General features: G+C 36.1%; 1 protein-coding gene across 3 annotated transcripts; it reads right to left on the bottom strand.

Annotated features, from left to right (window-relative positions):
* Positions 1-17,318, bottom strand: Orc3 (origin recognition complex subunit 3). 3 transcript variants are annotated; one of them, XM_028176046.2, is made up of 12 exons: positions 16,691-17,318; positions 16,455-16,601; positions 15,658-15,836; positions 15,147-15,249; positions 13,408-13,625; positions 12,895-13,042; positions 9,878-10,003; positions 8,015-8,329; positions 5,963-6,352; positions 4,068-4,301; positions 2,104-2,288; positions 1-173 (listed from the first exon to the last, which is right to left on the bottom strand). In XM_028176046.2, the coding sequence occupies exons 1-12, from the start codon at positions 16,715-16,717 to the stop codon at positions 77-79; spliced, it is 2,169 nt and encodes a 722-aa protein (XP_028031847.2). In that variant the 5' UTR covers positions 16,718-17,318; the 3' UTR covers positions 1-76. The 3 variants fall into 3 exon arrangements, with proteins under 3 accessions (XP_028031847.2, XP_028031848.2, XP_089592897.1); XM_028176047.2 differs by having other exon boundaries at positions 15,711-15,836; positions 16,691-16,802; XM_089736771.1 differs by lacking the exon at positions 15,147-15,249 and having other exon boundaries at positions 15,711-15,836; positions 16,691-17,317.
* Positions 17,319-17,523: the final 205 nt, after the last annotated feature.

Raw genomic sequence — 17,523 nt, 5'->3', positions numbered from 1 at the left:
AAAACATAAGACTTTTAATCAAAATAAATAAAACATACAATGACACTTAAAAAAAAAACATTTCGTACATTCAACATTACCAAGTCAAACGCATTACGTGATCAGTCTTTCGCTTTGATGATTTAATAAATCCGAGAAATTGCAATTCGGCAACCGCGCGGGTGAACCTCGACCTGAAAAACCAACGATTACATTACACACCGCAAGGGTAGATAGGTACCACCACCCCGCCCATTTCTGCCGCGAAGCAGTAATTTGTTTCGCTTTAGACAATGCGACAGCCATGTACTATAAATATAAATGTAAACTGAATTACAAAATTGAACGCGGACAAAGCCATGAGGCATAATATCTAGTTGTATTATATAGTTGTATTATATGTCTAGTTGTATTTACTGGTGGTAGGACCTCTTGGGAGTCCGCACGGGTAGGTCCCACCACCCCGCCTATTTCCGCCGTGAAGCAGTAATGCGTTTCGGTTCGAAGGGTTGGGTAGCAGTTGTAACTATACTGAGACCGTAGAACTTATGTCTCAGAGGGATAGCTCTTCAGTCGCTCGCCAATTCTAGCAACGTGCTCCGATTCCGTGCACCAATATTTCGAGGTGGGTGGTGCATTTACGTTGTAGATGTCTATGGGCTCCAGTAACCACTTAACACCAGGTGGGCTGTGAGCTCGTCCACCCATCTAAGCAATAAAAAAAAATCATTTTATGCCATGTTTCATAATAATCAACTTCATTTCATTTCATAATAACATTTTTCATATAAGGCAAAAGTTTTCATTAAAATTAAAATGACCTAAAGGTCTTAGTTACCAGGTCATAAAATCCCTTAAAGAAAGATTTTATGTTTGTCTTTATTAATATTTGTCTATAGTGTAGTCTTGGCGAAATCTGTGATTATAGAAGTATAAGTCTTTGACAATAGAAACATAATAGTGGACAAACTTATAATTACAAATAATTATAGTGGAATTTCAACTGCTGGGGAACCCCTAGTCATTGTTAAATCACGATGCAGAGGGAACATCGAATCTTTTGCTAACTGTTCCTAAGCAAAATTGTTAAGACGAACTCAATCTAAATCTAGACTTGTTTTATTTATGAACTCTTAGTAGTTTAGTGTTCCTAGTTTCTTGCTAACAAGTCACTTATTTATGTCCGTGTTCATCGGCAGAGTTCTTGCGATACGAGTTCGAGAACATTCGAATTAAATGAATGAAATCCAATCTAAAGGTCGAATCTGGACGTCACCGTGCTTTTCATTTTTTTGAAAGCTCTTTTTTTAATTATTTCTTTTTTAAATAGGAGAGTTTGGTATGGGCCGCATCATGAGAATTCCCCTGGGTAGTGTATTAGAGGCGGCTCGAGGCGAGGTTGTTTTTTTTTACCTACGCGAGAAAGCTCTGTTATATTATTTATACATAAAACAACGTGAGTTGCATTCGCGAATGTTCATGGGGTCACGATTCACCTGGTGAAGTTAAGCGGCTACCAGAGCTATTACAAGCCTATGTCTTCAAGTAGGCGTCATAAACAGAACAGCGTGATCCGGGCGGCATTTATTTTCGCAAGTTTTTTTTTTAATTGTATGTATGGGTGGATGCTCTCACATCCTACCTGGTTTTTCTTTTTTTTTTTATTGCTTAGATGGGTGGACGAGCTCACAGCCCACCTGGTGTTAAGTGGTTACTGGAGCCCATAGACATCTACAACGTAAATGCGCCACCCATCTTGAGATATATGTTCCAAGGGTCTCAGTATAGTTACAACGGCTGCCCCACCCTTCAAACCGAAACGCATTACTGCTTCACGGCAGAAATAGGCAGGGTGGTGGTACCTACCCGCGCGGACTCACAAGAGGTCCTACCACCAGTAATTACGCAAACTATAATTTTGCGGGTTTCATTTTTATTACACGATGTTATTCCTTCACCGTGGACGCTAATCGTGAACATTTGTTAAGTACGTATTCCATTAGAAAAATTGGTACCTCCGCCCGTGATTCGAACACCGGTGCATCGCTCAACACGAATGCACCGGACGTCTTATCCTTTAGGCCACGACGACTACAAATATCAAAATGATGTATAAAACGTTACTGTATGATCGGATCGTGATGTCGTTGTTCGTCGTTTTCCCCGGGCTTGACGACGGCTGCGAAGGCTTGCAGCCAGTCGTACAGGTTGATGTGCTTCCCGCACTCCCGGTGCAGCTTGTAAGCGAGGCACACGTCCGGCAGCGTTCCGGCCACGCTCTCCGGCGACGGAAGCCGACAGCATGAGCACTGAGAATAAACAGACGTCACTTCAATTAGACAAAAGTAGTTTCGATTGAGGATTACAATGTCTTACAGGAGGATTACAAATTCAATTAGCATGTATCAGCTTAATTAGTATGTATCATTGTATCATTATATATTTTCAAAGACTTCAAGACATCCGGTTAACTTGGAATTTTGCACACGCGTCTGAAACCGATAATATCCACAATAATATATAAAATTTGTCTAATATTCGGACCAGTAGCAACAGGACAAAAAAAGACGTGAAATTAATTGTTAGTTTTGTATCGTATTGTTACGCCGGTAAGAGTATCGCCATCTATCGCCCAATAGTCGAACGAATATCGGAGGATCTAGTAGAACCTAGAACACTCGAGAAGTACAACGCCATCTATTGTCAGATAGCGGAAACACAATACTAGAGATATGTGTAATATTCTCGATAAATCTAGGGATGTGGTATCGGCTATAAAAGCGTTACAGAGATGGCACGCAGTCAGTCAGTAATCGGGATACTCGAAGCGAAACAGCGAGCGGATCACCTAAAGCGAAGCGGAAGAAGCGAATTGAGAATTGTAAAGTGTTTGTAAAGTGTTCTAAGTGTTGAATACAGTTTTAGTTGTACTTTGGTTGAATTTTATTTATCCCGAACACCAGCACGTAACAGTATTTAAACTAGGTACATAATATATTATTAATAAATTAATAAATCAGTGATAAGGTATTCAACTCTTCAAATTATTAAAGATCGTTGTGACCTACACACGATCATATTTCGCTGTCAAAACCACTACACATTTTTCAGCGACTTCACAAAAAAATCTTTATACGTGATTTGACTTATTTTAATCATCATTATCTCAGCCCATAGGTGTCCACTGCTGACCATAGGCCTCTCCAATCGATCTGCAGTGCGGCCGGTCCGTTGCCACCTGCATCCAACGTCACCCAGCGATTTTCATTAGATCGTCGGTTCATCTGGTAGATGGTCGACCCAAACTGCACTTGCCAGTGCGTGGTCTCCACTCATGGGTGGACGAGAGCCCATAGACATCTACAACGTAAATGCGCCACCCACCTTGAGATATAAGTTCTAAGGTCTCAGTATAGTTACAACGGCTACCCCACCCTTCAAACCGAAACGCATTACTGCTTCACGGCAGAAATAGGCAGGGCGGTGGAACCTAGCCGTGCGGACTCACAAGAGGTCCTACCACCAGTGTACTCAAGAATCTTTCTGCCTCATATATCTTTGTTATTAGCTTAACGTGGTATGGATATGTGATACGTAGAGAGAAGGTTCATGTGACTAGGAGATGTATGGAAATGGTAGTAAAAGGTAGAAGGGGAAAAGGTCGACCAAAGAAGATATGGATGGAATGTGTGAATGACGATATGAGAGAGATAGAGGAGTGAGTGTTGAGATGACGGCATATAGAAGAGAAAAATTAGCTGTGCCGACCCCACCTAATTAGATAAAGAAAACATCTTTGACATTACTGTCTTTATATAATAGTGTAGTAATAATAATGTAATCTACATTAATATATAAATATACAGTGGTTTTTCCATGTAGAAAATACATGTACTTAATGGATAGGCTATTATTTATATGAGTGTTGGACTCCCTACAATAGTTGCGGGGGCGTTAATGATGATGTTTGTGGGGGTGTGAGAAATAATAATGTTAATTTTAAATGCCCAGCGAAGCGGTCGGATACAGCTAGCAGTATATAATAGTGCTGACCACGGACCGCGTCGTCACTTCCGTGTGTCGCTCACCTGCAGATAGTGCGCGGGGTCGCTGAGCGCGGTGTGCAGGGCGCCCCGCGGAGCCCCTACTATGTGCTTTTTAACATTCGATATGTCACTAAAGAACATTATTTCGTGAAACGTCTGCGTGTGCGGAGGCTGGAGTCCCTTGGCGAACATTTCTTCGAGGTAACTTATAAACCTGCAACGTATCATCTCGAATTCCGATTGAATTTTTTCAACTCGAGTCGCTTTTAACAATTTCTGAAAAAAAGTTACACATCAATTATATCTCTCGATCTTAAATACGTATCTTTAAGTGTGATTTTTAGTCATTTATTGAAATCATTATGGTATTAACATCTATTTGACCTTTCATGAAAATAAGTCAACAAAAAATGTTACTGAAATTAATTTTAGAGTCAATGACGAAGGAAACACCACATACATGTCAGGTTTACTTTAGTCATTTTTTTTCTATTTTTTATATTTTTCTTTATTGCTTAGATGAAGGTGACTCACTGACTGACTCACTCAGATGATGAGCTCACAGCCCACCTGGTTTTTAGTGGTTACTGGAACCCATCGACATCTACAACGTAAATGTGGTCACCTTGAGATATGAGTTCTAAGACCTCGGTATAGTTACAGCGGCTGCCCCACCCTTCAAGATGTCCTACCAATAGTAATCACGCAAATTATAGTTTTGCAGATTGGATTTGTATTACACGATGCTATTCCTTCACCGTAGAAGTCAATGGTGTACATTTGTTAAATATGTATTTCATTATAAAATTTGGTACCCGGATTCGAACACCGGACTTCAGACCGCAGCCACCACCATGGGACAGTGGTTCCGGAAGTGGCGCATCGACATCAACCCCACGAAAAGCACAGCGGTGCTCTTCAAAAGGGGTCGCCCTCCGAACACCACGCTGAGCATCCCCCTCCCGACTAGGCGCGTCAACACCTCCGCCCCCGCCGTTCGCCCAATCACGATGTTCGACCAGCCCATATCGTGGGCCCCGAAGGTCAAATATTTAGGCGTCACCCTAGACAGTAGGATGACATTCCGCCCACACATCAAGACGGTACGCGATCGTGCCGCCTTCATTCTAGGACGTCTCTACCCGATGATATGTAGGCGAAGTAAAATGTCCCTTAGAAATAAGGTGACACTCTACAAAACTTGCATACGCCCCGTCATGACCTATGCAAGTGTAGTGTTCGCTCACGCGGCCCGCATACACTTGAAATCATTCCAAGTCATTCAATCCCGTTTTTGCAGGATAGCCGTCGGAGCCCCGTGGTTCGTCAGGAACGTCGACCTCCATGACGACCTGGACTTAGAGTCCATCAGTAAGTATCTGCAGTCGGCGTCCATGCGCCACTTCGATAAAGCGGCACGACACGAGAACCCCCTCATCGTGGCCGCCGGTAACTACATTCCCGATCCTGCGGACAGAATGGAAAGCAGTCGACGTCGCCCAAAACACGTCATCTCGGATCCTCCCGATCCACTAACGGTGCTTTTAGGTACTTCAAGCACCGGTCACCGTTCTCGTCGAACCCGTCGCTTGCGACGAAGGGCTCGACGAGTAAATTAACTCTCAGACACAGCCCACTGAGTTTCTCGCCGGATCTTCTCAGTGGGTCGCGTTTCCGATCCGGTGGTAGATTCTGCGAAGCACGGCTCTTGCTAGGGTTCGTGTTAGCAACATCGTCAGGTTGAGCCCCGTGAGCTCACCTACTAAAGTTAGGGTTACGCTGACATAGCCTCTCAAGGCTCTCAGCTTAGGTAGGAAAAAAAAAAAAAAAAAAAAAAACGAACACCGGTGCATCGCTCAACACGAAAGCACCGGACGTCTTATCCTTTAGGCCACGACGACTTCAACTATGTTACATAAATATATACACAAACACACCTCTTTCAGTTTATATCTACTTCCCGGTACATTCTCAACGTTGTCATTCGTATCGGTATCCATTGCTGTGCTAATACTAGCTTCAGTGTTCGCATTTTCGAGTTGCCTCAAGAATGTCATCAAATGAACGCGAACTGTCTTCGCGAAGCTTTCACCCAGTTCGCGGTGTGCAAACAATTTATCCGTGTTATTATTATTCTTCTTCGGTGTCGCCTGAAGGGGTTTGATCGGCGAAACTGATTGTAAATGAGAATTGAGCAACTTCAACGCACCAGTGATGGTATCGACGATTTTAATTTGAGACTGGAAACTGAGTAACTGCATGCATTCCTTAAACGAGGGCGTGTCTGTGATGCATTCGGTGGCACATTTCGTGTAGACTTCGCGTACCTAAAATTTTATAAAAACATACATACAGACATATTATATCTAAAAATACTGTGTGTAGGGTTATTTCTTCCAATTGATAATCTAATTCAACTAATTAGAAAATACTTCTTGAATTGAAGTTATACTTCTTTAGGCGCGTTATGAAAAATTGATGAGAGTGAAATTTTACGATGCGCGCGCACCGTGACACATAATTAACAGAAATGAAGTTGCCCACTAAATCGATCATTACAATACGATCGACGTAACTTGGCGAGTCTGAATATAGCCGCAGGTGAACATTCGCGCATGTACACTCGTAAAAAATGCTACCAACAAAACAGAAATGGAAACTCTCTTAGTGGCGCATGTTGGCACGCACGCCGCCTCTGTTCACTGTGTATTTATATTTATAATATTTATTCACATGCTTTGAGTTTCTACATTTAAAACACATGTTTTCATTTTGTTTTCATTATACAAGTGCGAATTTTATATGTGCGTCTGAATTATAATCAGAAGTGATTTAAATTGAATATTTAAATCAATACTAATTAATATTAGAAAATATTTGTGAAAAAACTGTGCTCATCAAGCTTCCTAAGTGCTCCAATACAATTGAGGTTAACTATCCGTATGTATTATTTAGTAATATAAATGACAAAATTATTATTTAATATAATTCATACTAAATATTATTAAATTATTAACGTTAAATATTAAATATTTCATATTTAAAAAAAATAAAAAATTTATAAAAATAAAGTATAACTTCTTACGCGCGTACATAAGTACACGCACCCTTTTTTTTAGGGGAATATCGTAAACTATTTGCTGACGATCTTTAGCGCTTATGTTTATGATAAAAGGAAAATAAATTTCGTTTTTCCTGTATAATGAAATTCTAATTTATTTGATATTGTAAGAGCAACGCCAGCTATAGTCGAATAGCAGAAACGAATATCAAAAGAACTAGTAAAATCGAGAGCGTTCAAGAAGTACAACGCCATCTATTATCAAATACATATCTGGCCTCATCGAGACTGTTCTGGATAATTCTAGGAATGTCGTATCGACTGTAAAATCGTTGCAGCGATAGCACGGAGGCAGTTAGTAATCGGAAATACTTGAAGCGAAACTACGAACGGATCACCTGTAGCGAAGCGGAAGAAGTGAATTACGAGTTGTAAAGTGTTCTGTGACTGTTCTAAGTTTTAAATACAGTTCTAAGTTGCACTTTGGTGGAATTTTTATTTATCCCGAACCCCAGCGCGTAGCTATATGTTAGAGCAGTGATTCTCAAGCTTGGTAGGCAGCGACTTCGCAGTGCCAATGATATTGCTGATGTCCATGAGCAACGGTAACTATTTACAATAACTAATAAAAACGATTTTTCGCGGCAACTTATAACAATTAAAAAAAATTAGGGTACACAAAACAAAACATAAATTTAAAAGTCGCTTACTTACTTATAGTACACTGTGTACAATAGTTTACGATAGTAATTTTGGGGACACACTAAAATTTGGCGAAACAGAAGAATGCCATAAGGCAATAGATGAGAATTACTGTGTCAGTGTAAGAGTGTTTATATGCGCATCTAATGCAACTAAATGTTGCTAGCAAACAACAACAAACCACAGGAAAGTAAAATATTACTATGATTTTCAGAAATGCACTTACCGTTTTACCTAGCAAATTGTTCGGTATGTCCTTGATCAGCGTCGACAACAATTTCACGCACAAATAAAAACTATACAAATAATCGTGCAATTTCATCAGCTCTTTGTACAGAGCGTCCCTGAAATACTGATCGTCTCCAAAAAGACTTATTTTCGTTCGGCAGTCTTGTTTCTCGAGGTAAGGTCGGAACGATTTTAGTTGTCTGATACTTTCAAGATCATTCGGACTTAGATTCAGAATGGCTTCTTCAAGGTCTTCACGATTACAACAGAGGGCCTTTGTGTTGTCACCATAAAAATGATCCATCATACAATACTGTAAAAAACAAAAAAAAGTTTTGAAATTTTCAAATTGTAACAATATTTTTTTGAAATTGTTCTTTTTTATTACGCGTATGGGCAGACTAACTGTACCCGTCCGCTTCGCTGGGCATTTAAAATTAACATTATTATTTCTCACCCCCACAAAAATGCTCATCATTAACGCCCCCGCAACTGGTGTAGGGAGTCCAACACTCATATAAATATCAGCCTATCCATTAAGTACATGAATTTTCTACATGGATACCAAGTTTCAAGTCAATCGGATGCATGGTTCAGTAGTTATAACGGAATATCCGTAAAAACCACTGTAGATTTATATATTAGTATAGATATAGAGTATAAATATGGGTAAGTTAAGAAGGATATTTTGTTAAAGTCTCGATCGTATTGACAAATGTTCCATCCCTCTAATCGGAATGCAAGATTACTTAGTGGTAGAAATAGAGCAGTTGGTGATCACCACCCTGTCGGACTCACAATGCCAATAAACCTAGATCAGTAGCAACTTCAACATGATGTCTATAAGCTCCTATAACCCCAGGTATTGCGAGGTCTTCAGCCTATTTACAGTAACAACTTTTGCGTTATATTACATATTATATAATTATAAAAAACATGATTAAAGGTCATTATAGCTGTTCTAGTTAAGGTTTGAAGAATGAAATGTCTTCCTCTCATGATTTAAATGAGAAAAATAGGAGCAACATTTTTCTTTCTCTATAAGACATTTTTACAAGTTTGCAACACGGCTTCTATAAATAATAATAAATAATACCAGATAACGGGAAATAAATGTAAGATTTTTATTATACCCATACATATTATATATATAATATACATCCATAACCGTGGAAAAGACATTTTATATTTATCATACAAATATCTTCCCTTGGCGGGGTTCGAACCCGCGACCCCCTTGTGTAGTGACCATGTCACTTACCACTACACCAGACGGCCTAATTATTTCTTTATTCCATAGCACGGGGACGAACGTAGTCACGGGTCATTAGAGCCATCGACATAACAACATAGAAGTCGCCCTTGAGACTTGAGGTTTATGTCTCAATTATATAGTAGTTGCGCAAATTATATTTTTTGCATGTTTAATTTTTATTATTATAACACGAAGTCATACCTTCACCGCACAAGCCATGTGTGAGCATAAAGTTAAGTACGTATTTCCTTAGGGTAATTGATATCTGCCAATGGAATTTGACAACCGACATAGCCGGGTGTCTTATATTTTAAGCAACACCGACTTCAAATTTTATATATAATATACAATATAAATATAATATAATATAAATTTTATATATAATATAATATATATATAATAAATATACAAGCTGGCCCCGGCAACCGTTGTTTTTCCATATAAATTATTTCTTGGAAAGATAAATAGCCTAAATACCGACTGCAGCGCCATCTGCCTTAATTGTGAATCTAAACCATCCAGGGTGCCACCCTAACGCATACAAAAAAAACCATTCAAATAGGTCCAGCCGTTTAGAAGAATATATATATAAAGATTTAATTTTACCTTAATGCTTTGCACCAATCCTTTGACAGAAAAATCGTAGAAAAGAAAAACGTCTGTGAGCAATTCGAACGCTTTCCCGGACAAATGAAATGGAACTGTGTGCGTTAAAAATATATCTTCTAGCACCTGAAACGTTATTAAATATATAATAAATTACACTATATTTCACTTATTTCAATACACAATCAAACGTTCGATACTCGACGGTCCCGGAATTCAGAAACATAATACAAATTAAAAACGAAATATGCACAGGCAGACCTCAAAACAATAAAAATATGTACGTATATAACATTGAAGTACATATCCTTTTTTATTTAAAAAATAACAGCTTTTTACTAAATGCCTTTGAATATATCTTCCATGCGGTATTGTTAACAAGAACCAATTCTTTTTTTCAACTAATCTCCGAAACAACTGAACGGATTTCGTCAACACTTTTCTTGGGGTTAGCTGATTTTATTTATTATAATATATGTACCAATTGTATAATAAGTAATGTATAATAATTAGCAATTACAAGTAAGTACTTTGATACAATAAAATTCGATAAATACAATTTTTTACATACATAATAATTGTACAAAACTGGATTTGTCCTGTGGGAACTACATTAACGTTTCAAATCGGAGACTGAAGTCATTGTTACTTTCTCGTGTGAAACAGAAAACTAAGCGTGCGTAAAGAATTTTTTTTTAAATCACTAGTGATGTCTTTTGCCCTTCCGCTGTGCCTATCAATAGTACTATATATATTTTCTTTCAACGTTCAACTCACACTAATTGCGTTACATTGCGAATACAAACAAAATTAATTCAACCTAATCGGTCGAACCGTTCCCAAGTGATACTCAGTCGTACAAGTGATCAATATTTTTAATATAAATATATAAATGGAGTTAAATTCACAGTGATCTTTCGTCGTGACCAGCACTAGAAATAATTACAAATAACATTTTTGTATTCTGTGAATATTCGAATATAAACATTAGACTCCGTTTTTGAAGTACATAAAAATCATAAGATCTTTCGATACTTCAATAAAGATTCGTGACGTAGTACCATCAACGGATAACAGGTGGCGAATTATAGTCTGGCAAGATTGAGATGTTCCGTTTATTATTCCAGTTGGGAGATTTTGTCCAAGCCAGAACATTGATAGGTGCCAATATACATAGACAAAGCCACCTTTATATCCCACGTAAATCAAATACCTCACAATGTTCCATTAGCTGCGTGTAATGAAAAAAAATATTTTTATTCATTAGATTAACCTTTAGACATTTATGGCAAAGTAAAAATAATTTCCAGCTAAACAAACAACACGGTTAACATTCAAATAAAAAACTGATCACGCCTGTTCAATTTATATTAAAATCGGGTCCGAGAATCCATTTGAGTATTATTTTCTATTTTAAAAGCTGAATGTGTATCATCGCTTGCATTTTTCATTTCAAAACAAGCAAGCAGGCAATGCTTAACATCTATTCCTTCTATAACGTCTAAAACTTCTATAACTATCCACCTCATGTTTATTAGTTAACACCACGGAATAGATAAATAAGGTTGGAATGGTAATGTAGGCGGGGCAAGCGTGCCACAGTTATGATTGTACAAACATAACTCGACCGATTCTTTCATTCACCGCGTTTAGTGCGCTTCGGACTACTTTGGCGAACAGATTTCCGCTTTATAGTGCCGTGTTGTGCAATTATAACTTGTAAAACAAAAAATCAGACCTCAAGTATAGAGCGAAGAGGTATATCTTTCGATCGGTAAGTCGAAATTACCATTTAATTACAATATTATTTGTCTAAAACATAAAAATATACTGAGCATTATGAAATTCCAAACATTAACAATATTATTGCAGCAAGTTATAAATAGCATACATTGCGCGATGTGTACTCGCCCAATGAACGCAATGACCAAGTCAGCTTCCAATGTACTACATGCATTGCGTTCTCTACACTTCAATCTTTGAAATTTCGGCCTTTGTCCTGATTGACCGTGGTGCAGTTTGTCGATAGTGAGGTGACCATGTGGTGAAATAAAATCATCGACAGAATTCTCGACTATATTGACATTTGACATGGATAATTTTTGCATTATTTTATATTTAATTAATGATACCTAGTATATTCTTAGTGAGACGTATTTTGAGTAAAATAAATATGTATTATTATTATTGAATTATTATCATTGAATTAAAGTGAAGGTATAATATAAAGGGACATGTAGACCTCTCATTTACGGGTATTTACTATATTGTCTAAGACGTATTAAAATCTAAGTAAAATGCTATTTGACTTATGCACTTAAAAATTATGACTTAAAAATTTGAGGTTTCCTAAAGAACCTAACGCCAGGGAACAATGGATTGACGTGACAGGTAGAGGAAACTGGAGACAAAGACGAGTACTATTTGCTCTAAACATTTTACTGAAAATGATTTTACCATAAAAAAAATCAGAATACACTTAGTTTTGAAAAATTCATTCGCAATTAATAGCAAGCGCCAACTGCTTAACAAATACGTTTTATTCCAGCGACAGTGACTATTTGTAATTAATAAAAGTAAAATAGTTTTTTTTTTTCAATATTTATTTCATGTTTCATTTCCCCATTCATTCATCAGATAACTTATCGATAAAGAATATCGATTTTATCAAGCACTAGCGTGTATGAACATTTTTATTGCCTTTTTGCGTGTGTGAGTGTGTATGCCTACGGGTGTTTTGTGCTAGTTTGCGAACGAATATCTGTCCTGAGATTTATGTGTGGGTGTTTTTGTTGTGTGCGAACTACTTGTAATCACAGTGTGTGTATGTGTAGAAATTAAAATAGTGGGGATGAAGCGGCGACACTGGTTCTAATACAAAATTAGAGCAAAGGCCTTTCCAACCTTATTTATCTATCCCGTGGTTAACACTGTCAAAAAAATATGTTCCAGTTCCTTCTTAGATTATTTATATATTTACATATTATCTAAAGAAAGAAGAGAAGCAACAAACTAACCTGATTCATATAAACCGCAGACGAATGTGAATGAAAAACTTTTATTAAAAGTTTCGATGACACCTCATATGGGAAAGACTTGTGCAATGCCGAAACAGATGTTGCCACCCCAAAAACAAGCACTATGGGCAATGACGATATGTAGGAACTGAAATAAATTGAGTAACTATTTTATACTATACTATATTAGACATTCATTTAAAACTATATTTATTACCAGTAGAAATTGTAAATCATTTTTTAACATATTCCTACTATTGTAATTATATTTTTTTCTTATTTTACAGCAGATAGCTTACTTAGTCTTCCTATATTTCTTCTGGAATAAAGTGACTGACGCCACTATACATGAGATCGAACTCTTAATTTAATTGTATCAATAAATATTACTATACTATACTACTATCATAATAATCTACTACTGTAAGCAATGATGTAGATTTAAATATTGATTTCAATTTTTAGTTTCCATTACATGAATTTGATATATGAAGTTAGTAAAAATACTTTTACCTTATTATCATTACAAAATCTTGTAACAAGTGACAATTAAAGCTTTCAAAGTCAGGTATTACTATTACTAATGTCTTTGTCGAAATTGATTTTTTCTTCTTATTAGTAGATTCATTTGTATATTTTGAATGGTACCACGTTTTCAGGGTTTTCATTGTACATTGACTCTTTTTTAATTTATGTTTTGTTGATAATACATCGCATTCTTCGTCATTTTTCTGCAAACAGAAACAAATAACAATAAACATTACATTATAACAAGGGTGAGCAACGTTTTTAATCAATGGTCCAATTGAAATTTTAATTTTTTTTGGCGGGTCGCAGATACTTTGACTCTCATTAATAATTTACGAAACTTTATTTATAATAAAAATTAGAATAGAAAATTATAAAACTAAAAAAAATGTAAAGATTTCATATACAAATTTTAATGCAAAACAAAAACAATGAAGAAGAGGCAAACACGCGGGATGAGATGCCCTACTTTTTTCCCGCGGTGCACATACTATTTTTTCTCCTACCAGGCCGAAAGTTCGTGGAGTACCGAGCCGGGGTCCAGGTGCGAGGCCCTGGCAGGGCGTAAGGGGGGCGGAGCCCCCTCATACTCATAACAAAACAATTTTACTGTTTTTTAATTTTTAAATAAAGTACTACTAATTGAATAAGAACTGTCTGATGAATTCATCTTTGTTTAATACTTCACTATTAAATTTTATTGCCTTTTGTTTATTTCACTTTTACACTAAACACAATATTGCAAATTACCCGAGCACATCAATGGCGGATAATTAATTATAGGTGCGTGAGAGCAGACGTAGACACTAACGCGCATGCGCACTTGTACCCTGGGAGGAAAAGTTACTATTTCTTCCCTGTACAGCGGGAAGAAAACCGAACTTTCGGCGTAGGTAGGAGAAAAATTAAATTATTCACTTTCTTTTTTTATAGCTTTTGTCGCCGTCACTCGCGAACTTTAGCAATGTCAAAGGCACAACTCCTGCATAGTCCTTTCCTTAAACTTCACTCGAAGAAGAGCATGTCATAGTAATCAGGAATTATTGCATAGACAATTTCATTCCAAAGCTGCACGGTAAGTGCCGAAAAATATCATTGGAAACGCACTAGGAATAAACGCAGTGATTCTAGATGATATAGGAGAGCTCTGCTCCAGTCACGGCAGTATGATGGCATAAAGATGACCAGATCATCTCAAACAAACTTGTAGGGAGTGGCTGCCTCTAGCAAACTCTGTCCTGGCAGTACTAATGTCCATGAATGACGGTCACCACTCACCATCAGATGAGCTGTATGCTCTTGCGCCTACAGGAGGTAAAAACAAAAAATCCTCAGAGCACTCCCTATAAATCATATGATAAACAGAGAGCTAAAGAGCCTTCATAGAACCTGACGATTCAAACCATTTATAAGAACAAATGACCTTATGTAGTGAGTCAAATGAAAGTAGCTGCTATGTAATTCATGTGAAATGAACATGGGATTTATATGACATAGGTCTGTATGCAGGCATGCTTCTTGGTTCTATTCAGAACTACCAACATTTTAAATGTCAACTTGGCAGTATCTCGATCCAGTACTTTGATACCAAGCACTGTGATGAAAGAGTTGTCTCTCTGTTGTTAGCCTGTAAGCCACTTACATATCTCATAGAAGTCACAATACAAACTAGTAAAATATATTGGTGTTACAAAAACATTTCTAAATAGATTGACATCACTTACTAAATCATTCCCAATCAACTGCCAAACCATGTTCTCAACTATATGTTTTAATGATAACGAATCTTGTGAATTAACTATTCCCACATGAGGACTTATTTCATCTCTGTAAGAATTTTTAAAGTTAATAAATAGTCCCTTGCATTCTGGAATGAACTGATTATGACTACCAGTTTATGGTTCGGGATTGAGCAAGTCTTATTTAGGCTATTTCTTTAATTTTTCTTTCAGTCCTAAAATTAAGTATTTGTTTAGTAGACAATGAAACCTTGCTATGCTTAATCTGTATGCATATGATATTAAAAGCAAATAAATAAACATGGTATGGTAATAAATGCAATTGTAATTTATCATCAATTTGAATTTTCAAATAACTGTATCCTGAATTTTATTTCATTCATTTTTATCTCCATATTTAATTTTATCTTACTCTATACTTTTAGTCTTAATATATTACAGCTATTAATATTTGCTCATTTGGCTACATGCAATTATTATAGTTGGCACCACTTACTTTATTATATTTATGAGTGCATCAAATTGTGATACATGATCAGGCTGACTAACCCCAGTTAGTAGTGTTGCGCTAGGAATTATTCCTTCCAACATAAATGCTTCTTCACTTCCATAAAACTGCTTTATATAATTTACTATATCATGCAACAGCATACTGTAAGACCTTTGATTGAGTTCCTTTAAAAGATATACACATACATTTTGAAAAATGTTTTATTCCTTATTCATGTAAGAATAAGCAGCACTTAATATAAAAAAATCAATGCACAAGCCTTACTCAATATTTTGAATTATCAAGTAATAAAATCACTGGAGCAAAATCAAAGCAACTAAGGCTGGGTACACATAGTATAAACAATTACTTATAGAAAGTAACATTTATGGCAACAACAATGGATGAGAAACTCATTAAGCTGATACTATAAGTTGGGTAGGTTACTATAGGTATAAAGTGACCTGAGTTCAATCTGCTGCTAGGGTTTTGATGGTTTAGATGTATTCAGGACACATTTGAAAATAGTAACTACCATAATTTACTACTACTCCCATTTTTGCTTTACATCAAATTAAAACTCTATGAAAAGGCTACAATAATAGAAATTAAGACACAAAAGAGTTGTATGATTTTTTTTAAATATGGAAACAACAATATTGATTAGTCTCCTGAATTATAGTTATCTTTAGTAGCTCTTAATTGAAGCTTAAGACATAACTGTTTAAGTTTTTACAAGACAAAGTTTTTTTTCATGGCTGTATGAACGAACAGCTTTTCAGTATTTTCTGAATTCAACTTACATTTAATTTAGTTTTAATAGCTTCCCAATTTTTTCTATAAGTAAGATACCAACATTCTTCTTGAAATAATTTACAAAACAATAAATTTGTTTTTTTCTTTGAAAGAGTTTTCGAGTTTTGAAATCCATTTGGAAATAAAAACACTCCCTGTAATTTGAAAAACAAAATTAATTATTATATCTCTCAAACAGTAATATTTCATTACTTTTAAGCAGTAAATAAAAAAAATACTTTACCTTTGAAACTGACACAGTGGATTCCATTGAATTCCGTTCTTAATTCTATAATAATATTTCTTCATAGAATATTAAACTGTAGTACAAAACCGAAAAAAACAATGTTAAACCTTTTTAATTTCAGTAGTAGACAGTAGTAGTAATAAATTTATTTTTCCAAATGGAAAGACAAAGGTATCATACCATACATCCTAATCTTTTCTATATTTTTTTTTTGTAAAATATGATATTATGAAATGGAATGAAGTTGATTAATATGAAATATGACATGAAATTAAATAAAATGTGATGATATGAGAATATTTTTGTGAAAAATTATAATATGGAGTGAAATGAAATGAAGATGATTAATTTGAGACTAATCAGCTGGGATGAAATTAAATTAAATGATATGAGATTATATGGGATGAAATATAATCTCAGTAAAATGGTGGTCATTTACTGAGATTTATTCAGTAGACTTTTTGGAGGATTCCGAGAAGTTACGTCCAACGGCTTTGTTTCACTTTCCCACATTTGTACACTTTCACAGATATTAAACTGTTAATTAACCATCGTTAATACACATTTAAGACAAAATAAAACAAATCACACAACTTCACTCCTCGCGTTCCCTCCAAAAAGTCCTTTGACATAAGTAGTACAGTAGTGGCATAGATGTAGGTACCGGTAAAATGGGGCGATTAGGGACAAATTCCAACTTTATGAACAATTTTAAGGTAGTTGTTAATGTTTAAAATGCTATATCAGGATCAAAATGATTGAGTCTTGAGGGAATCTTTGTTATCCAATTCAAAGCTATGTAATTAGCATTCCAGTTTAAGGAAAAATAG

The sequence above is a fragment of the Bombyx mandarina genome, chromosome 22 (genome assembly GCF_030267445.1).
Source record: "Bombyx mandarina strain Sakado chromosome 22, ASM3026744v2".
NCBI lineage: Eukaryota > Metazoa > Arthropoda > Insecta > Lepidoptera > Bombycidae > Bombyx > Bombyx mandarina.
This window is presented reverse-complemented; position numbering and strand designations above follow the sequence as displayed.